The 23,760-nt window shown below is 44.0% G+C and overlaps 1 protein-coding gene across 1 annotated transcript in view; it reads left to right on the forward strand.

Annotated features, from left to right (window-relative positions):
- Positions 1 to 18,622, forward strand: part of CCDC170 (coiled-coil domain containing 170) — a 98,333-nt gene extending 79,711 nt beyond the window's left edge. The window contains exons 10-12 of the mRNA XM_059401272.1: positions 1,751 to 1,993; positions 14,952 to 15,188; positions 17,370 to 18,622. Coding sequence (XP_059257255.1) covers positions 1,751 to 1,993; positions 14,952 to 15,188; positions 17,370 to 17,570 — 681 coding nt within the window. The 3' untranslated portion in view covers positions 17,571 to 18,622. The remainder of the gene's footprint in view (positions 1 to 1,750; positions 1,994 to 14,951; positions 15,189 to 17,369) is intronic.
- The last annotated feature ends 5,138 nt before the right edge of the window (positions 18,623 to 23,760 follow it).

Genomic DNA, 23,760 nt, shown 5'->3' on the forward strand with positions numbered 1-23,760 from the left:
AATAGTTCTTAGGAGAAATTTCTATGATGGAATTATAGCATACAGGCTGTGTAATGAGTCACATCTTGAATCCCAGTTTGGTTCCACCAAGCTATGTGACCGTAGACAAATTACATAGCTCTCCCTGTTTCCACATATTTAAGGCAGGTATGATATCTTCCTCATAAGATTGTTCATTTTTAATAAAATACATGTTTAAACTCTTGGCTTATAGACTGTGCCGATTCACATTTGACCTTTCTCCATTTCCTAGATGTTTAGGAGTGTTTTATTTTAAAAAAGCAGTAACCCTATTATCATTGGAGACATTGAATCGAGCTACTGTTCTTTGAGTTCTCCTAGAAAATTGATTTCTTCAACACCATTCCTTCTTAAAGCATTGTATAATCATTAAAATTAACATTATTAAGTATTGTATAATCATTAAAATTACCAGTCTACAGACCTTACCAGTGTAATTTTGCCGTAGAGTGGATTTGACATGAAGAAGCTCCGAGAAGGAAATTTGGTTAGAGAACATGAAAAGGGCCTCGTTAAGGATGGCTCCGGTCTGGACCATGCTGCCAGACAAGTTAGACAAGATGTACAAGCCTGCGTTTTCATCTGCCCTTCACGTCTCCGAACACTTCATGAGTGTGGAGTATATAATTAGGGAAAATGCGACACTCTTCAGCTCTAACATTCTAGAATTCTAACGATTCTAATGTCCAGTGCACGCAGCAGAGGAAAGAGTTTCCCGTACTTAATCTTCTACTCACTAAATGTGACATTTGACGCCTAGGAGGAACGTTTTCCCCCTTTAGGGTCCATAATCTTTTTCTAAAAACCACTGTAATTTCCTTTATCAAGTTTGACTGTGAGTGATAAGTGCTGTCTGAAGAACTTGTTCTCTGCTTGGTTTGTGGATGGTATAGGCAAGGTATATGATAAAGATGCCAATGAACTAAAAACATTCTTAAGTCCCTTCTTTTTTAAAAAAATATTTTATTTATTTGTTTGACAGACAGAGATCACAAGTAGGCGGAGAGGCAGGCAGAGAGAGAGGAGGAAGCAGGCTCCCCATGGAGCAGAGAGCCCGATGCGGGGCTCAATCTCAGGACCCCGGGACCACGACCTGAGCCGAAGGCAGAGGCTTTAACCCACTGAGTCACCCAGGCACCCCTTAAGTGCCTTCTATTTCAAAGATTTTAAACATATAAACCAAGCTTTCTTTAAGCTCTCCCTTGTATAGCTTACTTTAAAAATATACCAACTCTCATGTTTGATGTCACTCAGTCTAGTTCTATAGGATTGAAATTACTCAGTCTAGGTTTGGGGCACTAACCTGCACTCTGGCTTCTTTTAGAAAAGGCCAGTGTAAGTATCGTTGGCTTGGGGTGGTGGAGAGCATTTTGTCTCTCTACCATATTCTGGTCTTGATAAGCCCGTTTTATTAATTTAAAAGTAATTTTATGTGCCTATTATGCTGCACGTATGTTGGAGGGAATCCGATGTTGAAAGCCTGCTGCCCTCTGTGTCTTCTGTGTCTCCTTTGTCTCATCCTTACAGCTACAAAATTAATTCTTGGAAAAATAGGAATAAAAAAAGCAATCAAGGAAAGGAATCCAATAACCTTTTTGGGCGGTTTACAGATGAGTCTTATTGTAGTGTATATAAAGAACAACATGGTCCCAGTGACTCATTTTTATTTACTGATTGTCCAATGATTATTATTATTATTTTTTTAAAATCCTTGTTTGTACCAAATCAGCTCAGGACTCAGAGAGAAAGGCTGGAGAGCAAAGAACTACATCTGAGCCTTCTGCGGCAGAAGGTGGCCCAGCTGGAGGAGGAGAAGCAGGTGCGCTCGGCCTTGGCCGTGGAGAGGGACGAGGCCAATCTCACTCTAAGAAAGTTGCAGAAGAAGGTGGAGAGGCTGCAGAAGGAGCTGAGTGTGTGTCGAGAAGCGAACACGGAGCTCAGAGCCAAGCTGGCTGATGCCAGTGAGCTCAAGGCAAGTGCTCGGCTTGGTTCCCTTGTTGCTTTTTGCAAGTTACCATTTTTAATTTATGTGGAAGAGAGGAGGTCTTTTTTTTTAAAGATTTTATTTATTTATTTGACAGACAGAGATCACGAGTAGGCAGAGAGGCAGGCAGAGGGAGATGGGGGAAGCAGGCTCCCCGCTGAACAGAGAGCACAATGTGGTGCTCGATCCCAGGACCCCAGGATCATGACCTGAGCTGAAGGCAGCAGCTTTAACCCACTGAGCCACCCAGGTGCCCCAAAGAGTGGAAGTCTTATAACAGATGCAGCAGAACAGAAACAGGGACAAAAGCTTCCTCTGATTTTCTAGAGTCGTGGGGGAAAGGCAGAAGCTACACGGATCGGCATATTAGATCAGCGCAGCGTGTCTTCGATAATTGGAATGAGACCGTGGTGGCTGGGTGAAAAGTCGGTCCGAAGAGGGTGTTGTCCGTGGAGGGGATGGAGAGGCCACGTCCTGGGGTGAGCATCGAGTAAGACGTGGAAGTGTGGAGTCACTGTGTCGCACCTCTGAAAGGAACAGAACATCGTCTATTAACTCTTCTGGAATTGAAAGAAAAGAAAAGGGTGGTGCGAACTACAGAAAATAGAAGCATTTCTTCCAAGGGTGGGTGACTGGTTCTTGGGATCCTGTAGGGAGTGATTGCGTAGGAATTTGCTTAGGAAGAAATGAGCAAATGATCCCAGCTCTTCACTGGGAAGAGGCAGGCGGGCAACTGGTGTTTCAGGAGCTGCGGGAGAAGCCTTATCCCCGGAAGTGAGGAAGGTGCCCAGATCAGGGCAGCATGTGTCCTGGATTTCAAGCGTTCCCCTTCTAATCACTACAGAGAAAAAGGAATTAAAACGTAAACAAATTTAATCAAAATCTTTAAACGTCCTGTGTGCGTGTGTGCCCCTGGAATGTATATGTAACTCCATAGGCACAAACCACTTCTGGCGGATACGCGTGTTGGGAATACAGATGAGAATAATGTCCTGGCGCTTTGCAGATAGCGCTCTAGACTGGGCTTCTGGAGTGTTTCTGAGTCTGGAAACAGACCAGGAGGGAAAAGGAACCTGGCATTAAGCTAGCACTTAAATATATGTGGCGGGGACAGTATTTTAGGAAGTATTTCCTATTTTATTTTTTATTTTGAGTCATTAGCTCTTTTCCCCTGAAATCCTTTTGAGTTGAGGCTTATTTCCCTAGAGGAAAAAAAAGGACAGACACAGGCCGGGGGAAGGAAAGCAGGAAGCAAGGGAAAGGATCTGATGGGGTGCAAAATGTGGGGAGAAAATAACAAGTATCTTCCACACCTCTTCACACCTTGAGACTGATCTTGGGGGGGGGTGTTGGGGTATGGGGTCAGCAAGCCACCTGGCCGGAAGGGGCTGCAGGGGGAGCTGAGGCAGCATCTGTGTTGTAAAGCCGGGTGTTCAAATGTCCTGTGGTGGACATAACGTGTTTCTAGTTGGCGTACGGCAGGGCATTATATAACGTTGAGTCCTGAAGTGAAAATGGGTTCCCTTTGGTTTTTTTCTTCCAGTTCTTCCCATTGTCAAGGAGGAAATCTCGAGTAGAACTTATTAATGTCTTTACTACTATTATTGCCATACCCCTAGCCTTGGGCCTTGGAAGAATCTGTTCTATTCATTGGCTTCCTCCTGTTGAAGGAGAGATGACAATAGCTCCCATAACTGGTGTTCAATAGGCAGGTAGAAAAACATAGACGAGGCATGATAAATAAAGTGAACTTGGATTTCAAAACCGGGAAGTAAATTCCGGGTTTGGATATGTTTCTTTGTAAGTGTGTGTCAAGGGAATAGTTCAAATTCCTCAACGAAATCTGTGATAGGAAGGAAGGGGAAACAGCACTAGGGATTTTCATACTCCAAGCTTCCGGAGCTCCATGAAGCCAGGGGGGTAGAGAATGACATGGAGCAGTCTGGGTGGTTACTACAGATGACTAAGTGGGGTGGGGGGGGACACCCGGGAGGCCTGATGCCTCCTGGTCTCTCCGAGGAAGGACCCAAGCAAGGATCTTGCATGTTTCAGAAACAAGGTGCAGCTGGTGCTGGGAGGTACCTGTGGGCTGCCTGGCTTCTCTCCCCCAGCTCCCTCCAGCCTGCCACTACCCTTCTCCTCTAGTGCGCTCTTCTGTGCTCAGGAAAAATTAAGAAGCTTAATTTAAAAAGTCAAGTTTGACTTCATCTTGCTGTTTATTTTACTGCTAACCTCGTTGTGAAATCTGCGCGGCTTGGGCCTCGGAGCATCCCTTCTCCCTAGCTGGATCCCACTGGGCTCTTTCCACCCCGCCCGTCCCCATATCATCACAGAGGCCCTTGCTTCCCCCCGTGCTCGAGGTCTGCGTTGCTTTTGCCAGTTTCTAAGAACTGAGATTCCATCTCTGAGAGATGTGGGCTGAGCCGGGACAAAGGGCTGACTGGACTCTGTGACATTTACTGGAAGGTTCTAGCTAGCTCTCTGCATGTGGCCAGTTACCATAAAGCTAAAATAGAATAAAGCCCGGTACAAATGTTAGTTGCCATTGTAGCTAATTCTTTCTTTTGTTTTTTTTTTTTTAGATTTTTATTTTTTAACTTATTTGACAGAGAGAGAGAGAGAAATCACAAGTAGGCAGACAGTTAGGCAGAGAGAGAGAAAGAGGGGAAGCAGGCTCCCCGCCGAGCAGAGAGCCTGATGCGGGGCTTGATCCCAGGACCCCGAGACCATGACCTGAGCCAAAGGCAGCGGCTTAATCCATTGAGCCACCCAGGTGCCCCACCTTTGCAGCTAATTCTGTCACTCCTGGAGGGGTGGGCAGTTTGTCCTGGGGGGCTGGACGAGGCTTTAGGATTACCACACACGTCAGGAGCCTGAGGAAGCTTGGCCTGCACGAGGCATAGCAGCTCACGGTGCAGCAGCCGGTGAGGTGCCGGTGGAAGAAGGGATCCCCCGTGGGCGATGCCCGGGCACAGGGCCCGGCAGCTGCTGGGGGAGAGTGGAGGAAGAGTGGCTTTGGAAGTTCCTGGTGAAGGGCGGTCTGGGGGCCCCTTGGGGGTGTGGCTTCTGAGGAGGGAGTTTTCCAGGCTGGGTGTATGAGAGCGGCGCTGGGACCCTGCCAAGGTGACCCTATAACCTACAAATGGTGCTGCGCAGAAAGAAGCGCACGCTTTCTGTAGCAGAAGGGGGTCAACAGCTGGTGCGGACTGGGCCTGGCATCTGAGAAGTGTGTTCGCGTTTGGCCGCAAGGACAGCTGCCTCACATCTGCCTTCTGTTCCGCCTGGATTATGATAACTAATCTGCCAGTGGTCTCTCCACGTAGCCTTTCACAAGCAAGCCTGACGCTTGCAATGAAGCTTTGCTCTTTGGGCGACGGGACTGTGCAATGCGTGGTTCTGGTGATAGTGTCAGGCTTAACACTTTCTTCTTCTGGGGTCATTGGGGTAAAGCGACGCTTTTAAGTGTGGGGCACACAGCTCTGGGGGCATATAAAATGCTTCTAGGTGCTTCAGGTCACTTCAGGTCACTATACAAAGTTCCGTCGTGAGGTAAAACATGGGTGCCCTTTCGTTTTTCTTCCAATTCCTTCCTTCCTTCCAATTCCATTTTCTTCCAACACTTTATCAAGGAGAAAATCTTAATTAGAGGTTATTATGTCTTTATGCTCCTAGAACATTTACTAGTCTCCATTTTATTTATTTATTTTAAAGATTTTATCTATTTATTTGAGAGAGAAAGAGAGAGCGAGTATGAGTGGGGGAGAGGGAGAAGGAGAAGCAGACTCCCTGGCGAGCAGGAGCCCAATGTGGGGCTCGATCCTGGGACTCTGGGATCATGACCTGGGCTGAAGGCAGACACTCAACCCACTGAGCCACCCAGGCACCCTGCTAGTCTACATTTTAAATAAAGAAGAAGCCTTAAGCTCAGCGCTGGGTACAAGGAATAGTATCTAGAAATACTATTTTGTTTTCATTGTACAGTGGGTTTTTTCTTTTTTTAAAAATTTTGAATTCCAGTATAATTAAGATATAGTTATATTGGTTTCGGGCATATGAGATAGTGACCAACTATACATGACTCGATGCTCCTCTTGGTCATTGTACAGTTTCTGTTTTATTGTTATCTTCCAGTCGTGGCAAATTCTACTGGAATCCTACAAAATTCCTTTTTATAGAAATAAATTGGGTAAGTTCAAAAGATGGTTGGCTTAAGGAAAGAAATGATGACCATAGGTGATACGTGGATATGGGAAAAATTGTGGATGTATGATGGGAGTAACTGAAGTATCGACAAGTAGACTGGAGAAGGGAGTGATACCAGCCATAACCAGATGCATTCAGCAGGCGAGCAGAAGCTCGGTCGTTTGTTGCTGGCACCATGCTGATGTCCAGAGGCGGGGTGGGGGAAAAAGAAGCAGGGCAGCAGACAGGGGCCGGATCACCCAGGGTGTTGGGTGTCTCCTGAGATGCTTGGACTTGTCCTCTGGGCCCTGGGGAGCCATTGAAGACTTTCAGACACGAGAGGGAAACCATCAGGGAAGAGACTAAAAGGAAACAGAGAGAGACAAGGGAGGGAGAACAGGGGGTCTCTAGAGTGAGGCTGTCGCCAATAGCATCAAGTACAGTGAGAAGGTAGAGGGGAATGGCTGTCTCCTGCCATTGGCATTGGGACAGCTCAGACTCAAGCACGTGTGGTGTAGACTGTAGCGGTCCTGGGTGATGGCATTGGGAATAGGTAAAGTTCCAACATGCCGAGGGATGAAGGAGAAGTGGAAACAAAAGTTGGTGGTCTGCTCTTCTGGAATATTTAGATGAAAAGTGGAAGAGTCAGGAAAGTAAATAAAGTTGGCTTGTGTGTTAATTTGCTTTATTTTGCGTAAAGAGATCCACTTCTTAAAAAAAAGATTTTATTTATTTATTTGACAGAGATCAAGTAGGCAGAGAGGCAGGCAGAGAGAGAGGGAGAAGCTGGCTCCCCACTGAGCAGGAGAGCCCGACGACTTGGGGCTTGATTCCAGGACCCTGAGGTCGTGACCTGAGCCGAAGGCAGAGGCTTTAACCCACTGAGCCACCCAGGTGACTAAGATCCATTTCTTTTTTACCAGCTAAGATTATAGGAAAGATGTAGGAGAGGGGGGATTTGACGGACTCAGGAATGAGTCAGGCCGTTCACCACCACAGGCTGCCTTCCATAAGAGAACAGAGATCTCTCTGTCTTACTAACACCATGAATGCTAACTTCATGAGTTTGTCAGAGATTTTAGCTACAAGTGACTTTTTATTTTTTATTGTTTGAGACACATTCGTGTCCAAGAGAGATCAAGGATATTAACTCTTTATCTTTGTATGTTGCCTGTGCTTGTCCCTGTACTGACTTTATTATTCACAAGGTAACATCTCTGAATGGTAGCAAAGATGGCCTTCATGTCCTATTCGATGGCTGTTATAAGCAATGATCACAAATTGGGTGGCTTGATATGACAGGAATTTTTTCTCTCATAATTCTGGAGGGCAGGAGCCTGACAGCAAGGTGTTGGGAAGCTTGATTCCCTCAGGGGAAGCTGCGGGCCCATCACTCTATCATCTGGCTCCTGCTTGCTGCTTGTAACTACGGAACTCCTCTCTGCTGCCACCCTTAGGTGACTGTCCTCTTGTGTGTCCCTCCTGCTCTGTCTCCTTTTCTGGAAGGCTCATACGTCACACCCACCTCTGGATTTAGGGGCAACCCTATTGCAGGATGATCTCATGGTGAGATCCTTACCTTAATGATATCGGCAGAGGCCCTTATTCCAAATAAGGTCCCATTCTGAGGTTCTGGGTGGACATATATTTATTTTTTGGTGGGGAGAGACACAGTTCAACCCACTACACTTATTGAATTAAGAATTAATTTAATAAATAAATAAAATTAAAAAAGAATTTCACCGTTTATGGAAGGATGATATAGAAAATAATAATTTGAACTACATTTTTATGCCTTAAAAAATTGAGATGTAATTCACATGCCATTTATTTATTTATTTATTTATTTATTTAAAAGATTTTATTTGTTTGAGAGAGAGAGAGAGAGCATTAGAGAAAGAGAGAGAGAGAGAGAAAGAGCACAAGCAGGGGGAACAGCAGGCAGAGGGAGAGGCAGGCTCCCCACCAAGCAGGGAGTCTGACGTGGGGCTTGATCCCAGGACCCTGGGGTCATGACCTGAGCTGAAGGCAGATGCTTAACTGACTAAGCCACCCAGATGTCCCCAAATTCACCTTTTTAAAGTATACATTTCACTGGCTTCTTCTTCTTCTTCTTCTTTTTTTTTTTGAAGAGTTTATTCATTTATTAGAGAGAGAGAACAGGAGCAGGGGAAGAGGGAGAGGGAGAAGCAGGCTCCCTGCTGAGCTGGGACCCTGATGCGCGGCTCGATCCCAGGACTTTGAGATCATGATCTGAACTGAAGGTAGCTGTTTAACCGACTGAGCCCCCCAGGTGCCCCCACAGTTTGCTGCTTTTAATACACTGATGGGGTTGTTCAGGCATCTCTGCTTCCTAATTCTAGATCGTTTGTCGCACCCCCCACCCGCCCTCCCATGCAAATCCCATACCTACCGCATTCACTCCCTATTTCCCCCTGACCCAGCCTCTGGAAACCACTAAATTATATCCAGTCTCTATGGATTTGCCTCTTCTGAGCACTTCATATAAATGGAATCATACAATATGTGGCCTTTTGCCTCTGGCTTCTTTCCCTTAGTCTGTTCCCAGCATTCATCCATCTTGTGCACGTGTTAGCATTTCATTCCTAAATTAGAGCTCTCCGGAGAAGCAGAGCTAATAGGGTATGTCTGTCTCCCTCCCTTTCTCTCTGTTATATACACACAGAACAAATAGGATATGTATGAACTAATAGTATTTCTCTTTCTCTTGATTTATATCCTCTATCTCTCATATATATGTATGAAATATATATATATACATGAAGTACATATGATATATATATATGAAATATATTTATTTTATCCAAGTATTCCAGAGGAGCAAGATCTATGTTTGTGTGTGTGTGTGTGTGTGTGTGTGTGTGTGTGTAACATCACAGAGGGAGGGACAGAGGGAGAGCTACAGGGAGACTGACTGATTTTAAAGAATTGGCTCATGTGATTATGGAATTTGGCAAGTTCAAAATCTGCAGGATAGGCTGGCAGGAAGAGCTGGTGTTGCAGGTCAAGTGTAAAGGTTGGATTCTGGTAGAATTCCCTCTTAGCTCAGGGAGAGTCACTTTTGTTCTGTGCAGGGTTTCAGTGGACTGCATGAAGCCCACACGCTATGGAACGGAAATCTACTTTACTGAAAGCCCACTCATTACAATATTAGTCTCTCCCCAGGACACCCTCCCAGGGTCCTCCCAGTGTTGCACCAAATATCTGGCTGTGGGCCAGCCCAGGTGACGCATAATATTAACCATTACAATTCCTTTGTATGCCGAATAATATTCCACCATTGGGACCCACCACTCACCGTGTATGCATTCAAAATGTAATGGACATTATGATCGTTTTCACTTTTTGGCTATTATGAGCAAGGCTGTTAGCAGGATTTGTGTGGAGTTTTTGAGCGCATTTCTCTGTCTGTTGCAAAACCATGCTTGAAGACCTTGACTCCTGGTTTATCCCAGTCTTGCTTTTTACGACTTATGCAGTACATTTCCCTGTGAATTCTCAACCAGGAATATGTAGACCTTTCCAGAAAACTATTAAATTTTAAGTTGGCAGGCAAACATGATTATTGTAGAAAATCTCTTCTGGAAAGAAAAATATTCTTTTACAGATTTCCCTCCCTGTGTTGAGTCAAAATAATTTTATTATAATATTGCTTTCATGTATACAATATATATAAACTTAACACTGTATAAAAATTTCTTAATCTTGCTACATTTTAAAAAAGTGGTTAACAGATTTTTTTCACCATTTGTAAGATTTTATTTACTTGAGAGAGACAGAGAGAGAGAGAAAGGACATGAGTTGGGGGGAGGAGTAGGGGAGAGAATCTCAGGCAGCTTCCTTGCTGAGCATGGAGCCTGACGGCGGCGGGGTGGGGGTGGGCACAATCTCACAATCCTGAGATGATGACCCAAGCCAAAACCCAGAGCCAGCCCAACTGACTGAGCCACACAGGTGCCCCAATCTTGCTACATTTTTACCATTGTAAAATTAGACCAATTAGAAAGCAAAGTGGAGTGTAAAAGTTGAATTGAAAACATTAGTGATATTAATTCAATGTGCTGGATTATATTATTTCACTACAATCACCATTAATTAGAATATGTAGTATCCATTGCTTGTGGCCTGGATTCTTCTGAAGTCTCACATGCCTGTGGTCTAGGACAGAGCATTTAGTCTAGCCCGTGTTTTAACTGAAAGCTGCAGATGTGCTGTTTGTATATGCACAGTGACATAGTTTGGCCTTCCCTCGGCGGGAACACATTATTATGTAGTAAGTCCACCATTGCTCTTAGAATAATTAAAGTAGTACTACTAATTGGCACAAACATGGGTTTTTGTGCAAATGGAAGTGCAGGCACTGAAATCATGTTGCAGAACCCCAGGGGACCCAGAAGAAGCTTTGTGTAACTCCTGTAACACCAGTTGCTTCTTAACCTGTGTCAGTTATGATTAGCTTCAGTGAAATATATTGGAACACCCCTGTAATAACAGTGGCTTAGACAGAAGAGCCCTTTCTCATGGAAAAGAAGGCCTGCCATGCTTAGCAGAATGGCTCTGTGGTATCGGCGGCCCTGGCTTGTTCTTTCTGCCGCACTGTTCTGGCAAGAGCTTTCATCTTCAATGCTGCTTCCTAACACAAGCTAGCTGCTGGGGCTCTGGCCTCATTCCAGCCACTGGCGAGGAGGAAAGCCAGGAGGACACCCTATAGGCCACTTTCCAGGAACAATGCAATGCTTTGTATCTCTGTTGGCCAGAACTTAGTCCCTAGGCCTCCCTTAGATTAAGTCAGCTTGAGAAATGGGTCTATTGTGGGCAGTAAGAACAAAAGAAAGAATAGATATTGGGTGGAGAGGTATCGGCTTTTCATCTGTACCATGTGGCCCAATTTTAGTAGGGAACTGTGCCCCCAAATCAGTAGTCAGACAACCAAAACCTGAAAAACCATTGTTACCTTCATTTAACCTCTCATGGAAACACCAAAGGGGAATAATATCCTTTAGCCAGCAGCAAAGGTCTCTTCCTCTGGCTAACTCTTTTGATCATCTCCCATGCAAGACAGCAGCTCCTCAGGCTCCTTCTCTACTCTAGAACTTTCTCCAACCCAGTCAGTGCACCCTTTCTTTATATATATTTCTTGTAACCTACCATCTTGGGCTCAGTGGCTCTCCAATGGTAGATTGGAATTGAGTTTGAACTCTTCCTACTTTGAATGTGTGCAGCGAGCAGAACCTACAAGGAAGGACTTCTCGGGCTGTAGAGTGGTGGCAGTGGATGTGTGCTCAGACTGCCGAGTCGAACATCTTCTGTTTTCTGCTTCAATTTCCCTCTGCTGAAATCCTTGTGGTTCTCTTTAGTAAGGGCGCAGCGTGTCTTTGGGCCGCGGGGATGCTCTCCCTGTTTGCGGTTCCCAGTTTTCAGGGCACCTGTGTGTTGAGCTCCCACAGCGTTGCATTTTCAATGCAGCTTCTTGAAAGCCCTCCAGCTAGAGAATTTAGATCCTCTGGGGGATTCAACCCATCAGATTTTAAATTCCATCACCATCTCTTTCCGAGCCTTGGGCTTGTTTAATATGAGAGAGAATTGTTCATGGATTTTGACATTTTTCGCTCCAGGAGGCTGACACTAGGCAGAGTGTTCCCTGGACGTAAAGCCTCCTTGGAGCCTTCTCCATCTCTGCTGGGGTCTGGGTGGCACATATGCCTTGTCAATGACCAGTTCTGCCCCACTGGAAGACCATTAGGGACACAGGCTCTTGTTGAACTGTGGCTGGATCTGGGAAGCTCCTTTCAGAGGATTAAGAAACCAGCTTAGCCACACCCCACTTCCCAGAATCTTGGTTGTTGGGTTTGATTTAGGAGCGCGAGGTCTCTGTCATCCCCTGGCTTTTAGTTCTGTTCTGGTGGCTTGGCTCAGAGCTCCATGACTTGCCTTTGCTCCCGGATGACGAGATTTGAGGCAGCCTTTAGGATTGTGATAAAGTCTCATATTTTTTGGAAATTTTTGGCTATGAGTGCTCCTCATTAGGACCTGATTTATGGACTTCTAACTCTCCAAGCTGTGTTCCGTCACTTTTGGTAGATAGCCCACTGTAAATGTTTTTCTAATCTGAGTAGAAAGGCTGAACATATCCTTTAATACAAGCTTTTGAATTCAGTATCCCAATCCCAGCAAATTTCCACTTGGCCGCATAGTCTTTCTGTAGCGTGTGATGGTTTGCACATGAGGGGAATCTCTTTGTTTTAAAAGGAGATAACTTTGTTTTGAAATTGATAAAGATTTCAGTCATGCAATGTCCCCCAATTTGTAACATATTTGATAGTCGACTGACTACATTATTTAGAGCAGTAGCTGATCTAATTTATTTATTTATTTTTAAAAAAGATGTATTTATTTATTTGACAGAGAGAGATAGATAGAGAGATAGATCACAAGTAGGCAGGCAGAGCAAGAGGGGGAAGCAAGCACGCTGCTGACCAGAGAGCCGGATGGGGCTCCATCCTAGGACCCTGAGATCATGACTTGAACGGAAGGCAGAGGCTTAACACATTGTGTCACCCAGGTGCCCCGGCTGATCTAATTTATAAATAAATATACATATATGTTCATAAAGGTTTATGGGTAGGATGCACATTGTATTGATCATGTGGGTTTTCATAACTTGGTATCTGTGCATGATCTCCAAGGTCAGCCTCTGCAGACCTGCACTTAGTGGGTGGTAGAAACTTGGTCTTCTAGTGCCATTTCATTGGCTCAAAAACTGACTCTGAATTCCTTCCCTCCACCGTGGTTGGCCTGGTATCGCCTGTGGATTTCTCAAGCGGCAGTGGTGGTTTTTATGCCTTTCCCATTGCAAGTCCCACAACAGCTGTCAGTTTCCCGAGGATTTCCTTTCTCCTGCATGGAGGCAGTTCAAAGCTTTGAACTTGTCCAGGCATGGCTGCCATCAGCCTCCTCTCTGCGGGAACAGAAACTAAATTTCTTAAGAAGTCGTGTGTGTTATAGTAGATGAAAGCAAATTTCCGTTATCTAATTTCAGAACATTTTCATCAACCCTGAAAACAACCCATTGGCTGTTATCCCGCAGTGCCCCCTCCCACCGGTCCCTGGCCTTTTCTGGATCTTTCGTATGAATGGAATAGTACGCTAAGGGGTCTCCCCTGACTGGCTTCTCCCCTTTAGCAAAAGGTTTTCGAGGTTCATCCATAGCATGTATCTGTGCTTCATTCCTTCTTATTGGTGAATAACATTCCTTTGCCTGGATGTACAACATTTTATTTGTCTACTCACCGGTTGATGGATATTTGGGTTGTTGTTACTTTTTGGCGATTATCAATAGAGCTGCTGTGAACATTTGTGGACAGGTTTTATGTGACAGAAGTTTTTAATTCTCTCGAATATATAAACCTAGAAGTGGAATTGCTGGCTCATGAGTTAACTCTGTGTTTAATATTTTGAAAACTGGAAAAACTGTTTCCCACAGCTGCACCACTGTGCCTTCCCACCAGCAGTGTGTGAGGGTTCCAATTTCTCCACACCCTCGCCAACACTTGCTGCTGTCTCTCTTTTTGACTGCAGCCATCCCCGTGGATGCTGAATGGTAGCTCGTTCATACTTATTTGTAATGGTCGCTGTTAAAAATTTTGTGTCAGATATGTAAAACTACCTCCAATTCTTTTTTTAAAAAAATGTGGTAAAATATCCATAACATAAAAGTTACCATTTGAACCATTTTTACCTGCTCAATTCAGTGGCATTAAATACATTCACAGTGTTGTGCGACCGTCACCACCATCCATTTCCAGAACTTTTCATCCTCCCAAACCGAAACCCAGTGCCCACTAAATAACTCCCCATTCCTCCCCTGGCGATGGAATTCTGTTCCACATTTTCTCTCTATGAATTAGCCTATCCAGGTACCTCATAGAAATAGAATTATACAATATCTGTTTCTTTGTGTCTGGCTTATTTTATCTGTTGTAATGTCCAAAATTCACCCATGTTATGGTATTGATCAGAATTTCAACATTTTGGTCAAATTCTTTTTTGTAAGCAGATCTAGCAAAATTTTAAATACTAAGCTAATAAAGAAAATGTGCCTCATGCTCCAGAATGCTCTTTGTGTTGGCTTTAAGCTCCTGGGACAGCTTCCAAGAGAGAGGCACCCTCACACCTTCCCTCTTGTTTGCAGTGGGATGCTGTGGCCGTCTCATGCCTCCTATATTCATTGGTCAAGTCTGAAGGCATTAGTTCTGAAATATTGCTGTTCTAGATTTTCCTTACAGTAGTAATGAAGACTCACTGAGGGGATTTTAGGTGGGCTTCCTTGTCATAGACAACTAGCAGAGGAGATATTTTACTTATCCTAGTGTTTCTATGCTGGGGATGACCCTTTCATAAGGCCCAAAGTGCAAGTTGCTTTGCCTATGGAGTATATTAGAATCTGTGAGTAAGTACCAGCAGACTTTATTTGAATATTTCACCCCAGAATCATGCTATCTACCTTTTGTCTCATTGATTTTCTAAATAATGGTCCTCTGACATGTTTATAAGCTGTAACTGCCTTAAGACATGTTTGTCCAGCATGTATGCTCAGCAAAGTCTGTATAACTGGGATGGATTCCATTCTTTATTTAGAAAAAAGTTATTAAGTGAATTTTATTGACTTCTAGTTTTATCTTGTTGATACAATTGTCCAAAAACAAATACGGTAGAAATTATTAGCATTCCCTTAACTTTGTAGATTAAAGCTTTGGAACAGACCAAAATTATTGAAGACCTAAGTAAGTCCAGAGACAAACTTGAGAAGATGAAGGAGAAAGCTGAGAAAAAGCTAATGTCTGTCAAGTCGGAACTGGATACCACAGAGCACGAGGCTCAGGAGGATAAGGAGAGGGCCAGGAGCATGATGGAAGTGGTGGCCAGCGAAACGAAGATGCTCAAGAAGTCTCTGGAAGAAGCAGAAATGAGAGAAAAGCAGGTGGGTAGAAATCTGGGGTGAAACCTTGTTTAGGAAAACGGACAATTCAAAAGCTTGATAATTATTTTTACATTTCTTCAAAAACAATCTACAAAGTTTTCTTTATCGTTTCAATGTATCTGCTTGCCCTCTAGCATCTTCCTGGCATCAAAATAACCATTATGATTTACTCTGCTAAGAAAAATAATCCACAGTTTCATGGCACGAATTGTAGGAAAGAGAAAGACATTCTCATCAAAGCAGTGGAAAGGTTGTGGAAAGCCAGTTTCTGGTTGTGGAGAGGTTTTGATTATATTCTCTGATTGCCTCTGAAGTTTGCATCAGCCCAGGCTTCAGCCTCAGGAGGGAGAGCTTATCTCCATCACAGATCAGTGGCAGGAAACAGTCCCAGCTCTCAAACAGTGGCACCCAGACTCGATGGCCAATCTCACCCAGATGTAAGCCATAAACAGTACTCACTTGCTGACTGGTTGCAAGAAGGAGAGTTTTATCTGCTGAGCACATCAGGAGGTCAGGCATAAAGAAACTGTCCCGGGCAGCCTGACCCCCATTGCTTTTGGCTTTTATCTCCCTCTCTTTCTGAAGCTCAAAAGGGCAGAGAGTGGACTCTGATCCTAGGATATATTTTCTTTTCCTCTCTTTGGCTGCCTCTGCTTTGGCTCATGTGTCAGGCAACGTTGAGGAAGGCCAAACTATAAAGTGTGTGTTCTCAGAGAGAAACCTCTCAGGAATGAAGAGCTTCAGCCATATGTGAAAGGGGAGACAATTTTGAGGGGGAACTTCTTCATCAGGAATTCTAGGCTGGAGAGAGTGTTATGTTCCCCTAGATTGGACTTGGCATGGGAAGGAGGTTGGGAAGTGAATGAAGACATGGTGAGAATGTTTGGAAGGCACTTTTCCTGGAGGCAATGTCTGTTGGATCACATCTTTCCAAAATGGAAGGTACTGCATCAAGGGGTTGACCAGATAGCCCTGACTTAATCTGCTTCTGCTCTAGCACAGAATCACAGTGTACACAGTGTACGAGAATTTATGGAATATGAGGCACATTTTCATCCATTGTCTCCAACTTCCCCACCTGTCCATTTTTCCTTTTGTGATGGATGAAGGGTAGTCCCAGAAAGTCTAATGTTATGGGTTGTGAAGGAGGCTGATATGTGATGTGATCTGGTCATTATTTAGTAGTCCTTTTTTTTTTTTTTATCAGCTCATCTTTTCTTTCTTTCTTTTTTTTTTTAAAGATTTTATTTATTTACCTGACAGAGATCACAAGTAGGCAGAGAGGGAGGGGGAAGCAGGCTCCCTACTGAGCAGAGAGCCCGATGCGGGGCTCTATCCCAGCACCCTGGGATCATGACCTGAGCTGAAGGCGGAGGCTTTAACCCACTGAACCACACAGGCCTCGGCTCATACTTTCTTGCCTGTTGTTCTTCCTTTAGTTTAAGAGGTTTCTTGCCCAGGGCACCTGGGTGGCTCAGTCAGGTAAGCCCCCAACTCTTGGTTTTGGCTCAAGTCATGATCTCAGCGTCATGAGATCAAGTTCCACATTGGCCTCCATGATCAGCATGGGGTCTGCTTGAGACTCTCTTTCCCTCTCTCTTTGCCCTCCACCCAGCTCTCATACACTCTCTCTCAAATAAATAAATAAAATCTTAAAAAAAAAAAAGATTCCATGCCCAGTTAAAATTCCAGTGGATAAGGATTTACCACCCATGGACACAACTACACTTTTGTAAAGCACTTCTTATTGTATAGAACACATACACAGTCATTGTTTCATTGGATCCAAATTTCAGAATAGCCCTGGGAAGGAGGTATATGGTTATTTCCACCAGGAAGTGAGAACACGGAGTCTTAGGTCAGGGTCCTGTTCATAGTTGCCTAACTGAGATTCTTGACTTGGTAGCCAGTGCCACACTAATTGGCTTATCAGAAAAGAGGTTATGAAATCTCCAAAAGTTGGGGATGAAAGCATTTTAGAGGTAATTTAATAGATGAAAAAAAAATAGATGACACCTTCTTATTTTATAAATGAGAGAACTGAGGTTAAAGATAGTTAAGTAATTTGCCTACCTCATGCACACCTGAGCTTTCAGTGGGTTTGTTTGTTTGGTTGCATTTGGACCAGCAGTAGTTGATACATTGTGTTCTCACCCTTCTCCTGTATGTTTGATATTACAGCTGGTGGACTTCAGGGAGGTGGTTTCCCAGATGCTGGGCTTGAACGTGTCCAGTCTTGCACTTCCCGACTATGAAATCATCAAATGCCTTGAAAGACTGATCCATTCACATCAGCATCACTTTGTCACCTGTGCCTGTCTCAAAGATATGATTCCAGGGGGCGATAGGCACCCACAGAGCTGCTTAAAGCTCCTTCATTGAATACCATCTCTTTGGGGGAGATAAGAGATGGAACACAATGGTCAATTTCACAAATTCCCTAACCCTTTGAAATTTGGTCAGTGTGTCAATACCGTATACTTTGATGATCAAGCCAGAATCCCATTTGCAAAAAATGATCTTAGAGGTGCCAGCTGTAGGTTAAGAGCACACATTATTTTATTTGCTAGCACTTTGGGACCCAGAAGAATTCTAGCAGATTGCATATCTAGAGTGGACAATGGCTGTAGGGGATTAACATTTGTGGGATTCCTTTTATGAGTCGGGGGCTTTAGTATCCAATTTAATTTTCATTGTAGCTGTGTGGAGAAGATTTAATGTTTTATTTTATGACCTGTCTGGGTCTCAGAGAGGGTATTACCTACCCAAGATTGCAATTGGTTAATGATTGAACCGGCATTCTGACCATGTTGGCCCCAGATCAAAGGCTGTGCCTTCTGCTACTCTGCCCTCCTCCAGTTTCTCCTGTTATCGTGGTGAAAATTGCCCCCATAAAGGAAGATAAACATTCATACATTAAATCAAGTCCACAAAGTGACTGAGATTCATGAATGTCACACATATGGTTTCCTTAAAAAGTATTATACCTAATTATTTGGATAAAACACATAGGTCTGAGGTCCTGTAAGAAACCTACCAGTTTTAAATGTTGCTTCTAGATCATATTTGGTGGTAATTTTTCATTGAACAAGGTTGATCTCAATCCTTTAAAAATGAAACCTTTAATGTGAAACCTATAAAATGAAGAAATCCTGCCCAGGTTTATTCACCAATATATCACATGTACTGACAGCAAGAGGACTTTTTTAGAATGGGGTAAAGTTTTATTATGAACTTCCATCACTTTCTGCCATCTTTTTAAATTTCTACTTCACAAGTGTTTTTCAGGAAACCATATTCTTAACTTTATTGAGAGAAACTTTTACTTTTTTGGGTGAGCATCTTATTTTTGAATATTTAAATCTTATTTTTGAATCTTTTTTTTTTGAAAGATTTTATTTATTTGACAGAGAGAGATCACAAGTAGGCAGAGAGGCAGGCAGCGAGAGAGGAGGAAGCAGGCTCCCCCTGAGCAGAGAGCCCAATGCAGGGCTCCATCCCAGGACCCTGGGACCATGACCTGAGCTGACAGCAGAGGCTTTAACCCACTGAGCCACCCAGGCACCCTTTGAATCTTATTTTTATTTTGAATCTTATTTTTGAATTTTTAAATAGTCTCTGAAAAAAGCATTGGTGTCTAATTAAAGAGGGGGGGAATAGACTACCCCCAAACATTAAGAGAAAAAGTAAATTCTAGAGGAAAGGAAATAAGTTTAACATTTAGAGGCTCATTGACAGATCACACAGAGGGAGTGACCCAGTATGTCCCCTTGGGCATGGGGTCAGTGCTGCCTGGCTTTCTCCTTTACATGCAAGGACAGTATGAAATAGCATTTGTGACCTAATAAGAACACCTGCAGAGCCATGAGTAAGGACATGAACTGGGGGTTCAACAGGTAGGAGATGGGGGCTTGTATTTTCCCAGTGGAAGGCCTGTGGTCTCTGGAGACACCCCCTGAACCGCCCCCTCCCCCCATCACACACGATCCAAAGATTCAGTGGCTATGGCTCTGGACCCACACTCACCCAGAAAGAAGGAGGTGACTTTACTGGTTTGGTCTCTAGAGAACTTGCTGAGCGGCTCTCTTTCATCCATGGGAAGATGGAGGTGTTTAGAGATGGAGGGATTGTTTCTATACCTTCCCTCTGTTTTCCTTCTCCAAGTACAATCTCTAATGAACGGCACTTATTTTCTCTGTAAATTTCACTTTCAACACTGTTCAGAGATACTTTTAACAACATTACTTTAAAAACATAAACTGGTCTAATAATATGTTTCCATTTCTGGTGGAAAGACTACATGGCAAAAGAAAAAGAAGTCTGTTTATGTATATCACCCATAGGTACATTAACTATTTGTCATTTGGACAAATTGAAATCCCTTAATAAAGCCATTTCCTGGGGCGCCTGGGTGGCTCAGTGGGTTAAAGCCTCTGCCTTCAGCTCAGTTCATGGTCCCAGGGTCATGGGATCAAGCCCTGCATTGGGCTCTCTGCTCAGCAGGGAGACTGCTTCCTCCTCTCTCTGTGCTTGCCTCTCTGTGTACTTGTGATCTCGGTCTGTCAAATAAATAAATAAAATCTTAAAAGAAAAAATAAAGTCATTTCCCTCCTTGTCGAAATGTTAGTTGATCGCTGGCTTTCCCTTTGTGGCATTCATTCTAGAGTTGGCAGCCCAGCCTCACATTTTTGTGTTAGATCTTCTTCTTCCCTAATACCCATGTATATTTTATGTTGGCCAATAAAATGTGTTAGGTTGATGAGATTTTCTAAACAGGGATTTAAAATATTTAACACTAATCGTACCAAATATGCTTGAGTGATAATTGCCTTCGAGATTACTACTCTGGTCATTGAGACATTTTAAATGTATGCATAAAACATCTCAGTTGGGGCGAGGGGAAGCCTGAGCCATCTACATTTTCAGTTCTACCTTCTAGTCTGTCTTACAGATGAACAGTGAGTGATTCAAGGTCAAGGGGTGGTGGGCGGAAAATGGTTCAAGGGCATCTCTATTATTTATATTGTAATAATACTTAGGACTTAGAAGGGGAGTTTATTTTTCATTGGGAAGCATTTCATGGTTATATTACCGTGGGCCAGGAAGGCTCTGCCTGCTCTACGCAGTAGCGATCTGATCCACATTATTGCTCCACTCCGCTTAGCTTCTCATCAGTAAGTGGGGTCTGGATGCTTCTCTTTCCCCGATGCGGTTTCCACACTGAAATGCCTGCACCTTTGTATAAACCCATTGCTCATTTGAGACTTCCGCTAATGGATATGGAACTTTCTTCTGTTCTTCATTGCAGTTACCTACTAACATCCTGTCTGTTCTTCCTACTTAAGACCTATTGCAGATGGTTCATGGGTGTCTACTCCACCCCCGGGAAGTACTACCTTCATCTTGGATGACTTTAGTGCCTATAAGGAAAACTCACACAATGCTCTATCTTTCATTCCTTGGCCTTCTTGGCCTCCGTACCTTTACCTCCTTTTGTTTCAGCTACTTAAACCTTGGATAGCAGTTTATAGTAACCCAGTTCAGACTAGCTTCCGTTGGGACACCTGCATGGCTCCGTTGATTAAGTGTCTCCCTTCCACTAAGGTCACGATTCCAGGGTCTTGGGATCGAGTCCTGCATCGGGAGCCTGCTTCTCCCTCTGCTCCTCCCCCAACCCCTACTTGTGCTCTTTTTCTCTCTCTCTCTCACAAACACAAATAAATAAAATCTTTAAAAAATTATATTTAGACTCCCTTCTGCCAAAGAGAATTTGGTGGGGAGAGAGCTCATTTGAAAGATTCAGGGGTAGACTAGCTTCAGCATGGCTAGATCAGCAATTTAAAAATGTTATTTGAAATCTTGCTTCTACCCATCTTTCATGTCTCCTTGATTTGCTTGTCTTTGCATGTTGGCCTCACTTTCTCCTTCTGCAACTGGTTCCTCCATGCTGCCAGGAAAGATGGTCACAAGAAGCTACATGGTCTTTACAACTCATGAGCTGAGAAAATGAGAGATTCTCTGCTCCAGCATCCAGGGAAAGAATGTCAGGAAAGAAGAGTCTATCCTCGCCTCTTGGTCACCTACTCATTCCTGAACCAAGCACCTTAGTCAGGGGATGAACTCGTTGGCCTGTGTCCCATGCCAACTCCTGTAGCAGAGGTGGGGTGTGGGGAGGCTTTAGGGTGATCTTTCAACCAGAATCACAAGTAATTACAGAAAGAAAGCTCCCCAAAGGAAGAGAAGCTGGACAGGCACACAACACTCATCTATGACCCATGGTGCACTTTAGGGTCTTCTCATCACCTACAACTTCTCCACCTCTGAAATCTTCAAATCTCCATAAACCCTTACTACTGCAGACCTCCATCTCTTATTCCCACACAGCTGTTCTTCGAGTCTCCTTGGTTCTCCTATTTTCTCCCTACTAGCCTTGCCATTTGGGGTCAGCCTGGATCCTCTGGTTTCTTTCTTCAGTCATTCTTTTTCCAACATTGACTCATGCCCTTGCTTCTCTCTCCTCAGATTTCAAGTAATCCCAACTAACAATGTTTCTGCTGCTTTTCCTGCCCCACCAGAGGACACTGGGGGAAATCACAGGTGGGCATGCCACACTCAGGTCTGTGTTCTCACCGGAGCCCTCTACTAATCAGTAATCCTCCGCAGGGTTCCACGTAGAACTCACTGCCATTTTCCAAAATGACTCTTGCAAATCTTCTTCTCTTCTTCAAGGCTCTTAACCTGTCTCTTTCTTCACTGTCAGCACATAATCTTGTCTCCTATTTCACCCACAAAATAGAAGCCATTATAGGAAATATCTTCAATATCAGATCCTAAAATAGCCTGCGATGTGTCCACACCCCTCGTTGCACCTTCCCTCTTCCTGTCTCAGACTCTTTCCTCCCCGAGGCTGCTCGTTTCTTCAGCAACTTCATGCCATCAGTTGTCCTCTCTCCATAGTGTTTTCAACCTCACACTCATGAATGGCTCCTCTCCCTCTGCCTTTAAATGTGTTCATCTTAAACCAGTCCCAATATTCTGCAACAACTTCTGTGTAAGACCTTACTTCCCCCTCTTTCTTCAGAGGCGAGCCACTCGAAAGTGTGGTTTCTATGGCTGTCTCTCTGGTCTGATCTCCCACTCCTGCCATTGCCCGTGGCTGCCTGGCTTCCGTCTCCACTCACCCGGCTCTCTCATTATTTTATTAGCAAACCTCTGTTAGTTTTCGGGCACTTATCTTACTGGATCTTCCTGTAGCAGGTGATACCATTGATCATTTCCTTCTCCAATCATTCTTTTGCATTAGCTTCCATGATGCGGCATTTCTTTCCCCCTGCCTCTCTGCGTGCCTGAGTCAGATTATTTTAAGGTTATAAGAAAAAGAAGTGAAATGAGTGTTTAATGTAAGGATAAGTGTGGCTATGAGTGTAGGTGGGAATCTCGACATCACAGTCAGAACTCAGTGAGGAAGAGTTCTACATCTCTGAAACCAGAATGTCACCGATGGTCCAACAACTGGACTGCCAAATGTATGGGTCTAGTGTGACTTTCACGGCTGGGTGCTCTTGCTTGTCCCATGTGTCCTGGTTTCCTTCAATGCCATGAAAACTCAGCTTCCCTCTGTTTCTGCTTCTGTAGCTTCAGCTGGTGTCTCAGACACTTGGCCTTCAGACTGCGCGACAATACATTTATTTTTGTGTAAACCGCTCAGTCTGTTAACACAGCCTGAGGAGCCTAGGCCCCATCTTATAAGACTGCTGTAAGGATTAAATAATGTAGAGCATCTAGAAGATATCCTGGCACATGGGGAATTCACACATTAGCCAATAACGTTGTTAATGTAAATACCGTTAACTTGTTCCACCCATTCTTGTGGTTTTAATTATCACTGATGGAGTGATGATGCCAACCATTATCCCTCTAGATCACATTCCTGTCCTGATCCTCTCATCTGTAGGATGGTGTGGAAAGGACACCTGTAGGAATTGAGCCAAACAGACTTAGGTTCGCATAGAAGCTCTGTTGAGTGTCTTGGGCCAGGCGGTCAACCACTTTGAAAACCCATCTGTTTCAAGGCAAGAATGGGAATAACAAGACCAGTTTAATCTTAGAGGGATCTTTAGGCAAGGATCCAGAGTCGATGTATATAAGGTGTGTAGCTTAGAACATGGATGTCACAAGAGCTCGGTGATTGTTGTTAAACCTTGCAGGTATCTCAAACTCAATATAGGCAACATTGAATTTATAATATCTGCTTCCCTCTCCTTCTCACCAATAACCTACTTCTCTCCTGGGCTCCCTGCCTCAGCCAATGGCCTGGTATCTGTCCAAGTGTCCAAGGCAGGGTTTAGGGAGGGAACTCTGACTTGTCTCTCTCCCTCCTCCCACAGCAGATAAATCATAAAGCCATAAAGTCTGCTCTACCCCTATCTTCTCCTTTATCTATCTCCTTCCACATGAACACCGCGATAGTTTAGACCTCGTTATCTCTCTCTCACTCAGACTTCTCTGGGTTCTGAACATTCACCACCCAGGTTCCCCCCACCCCCATCCTTTAGGACGGAAGTGTTCCTTC

The sequence above is a fragment of the Mustela nigripes genome, chromosome 5 (assembly GCF_022355385.1).
Source record: "Mustela nigripes isolate SB6536 chromosome 5, MUSNIG.SB6536, whole genome shotgun sequence".
NCBI lineage: Eukaryota > Metazoa > Chordata > Mammalia > Carnivora > Mustelidae > Mustela > Mustela nigripes.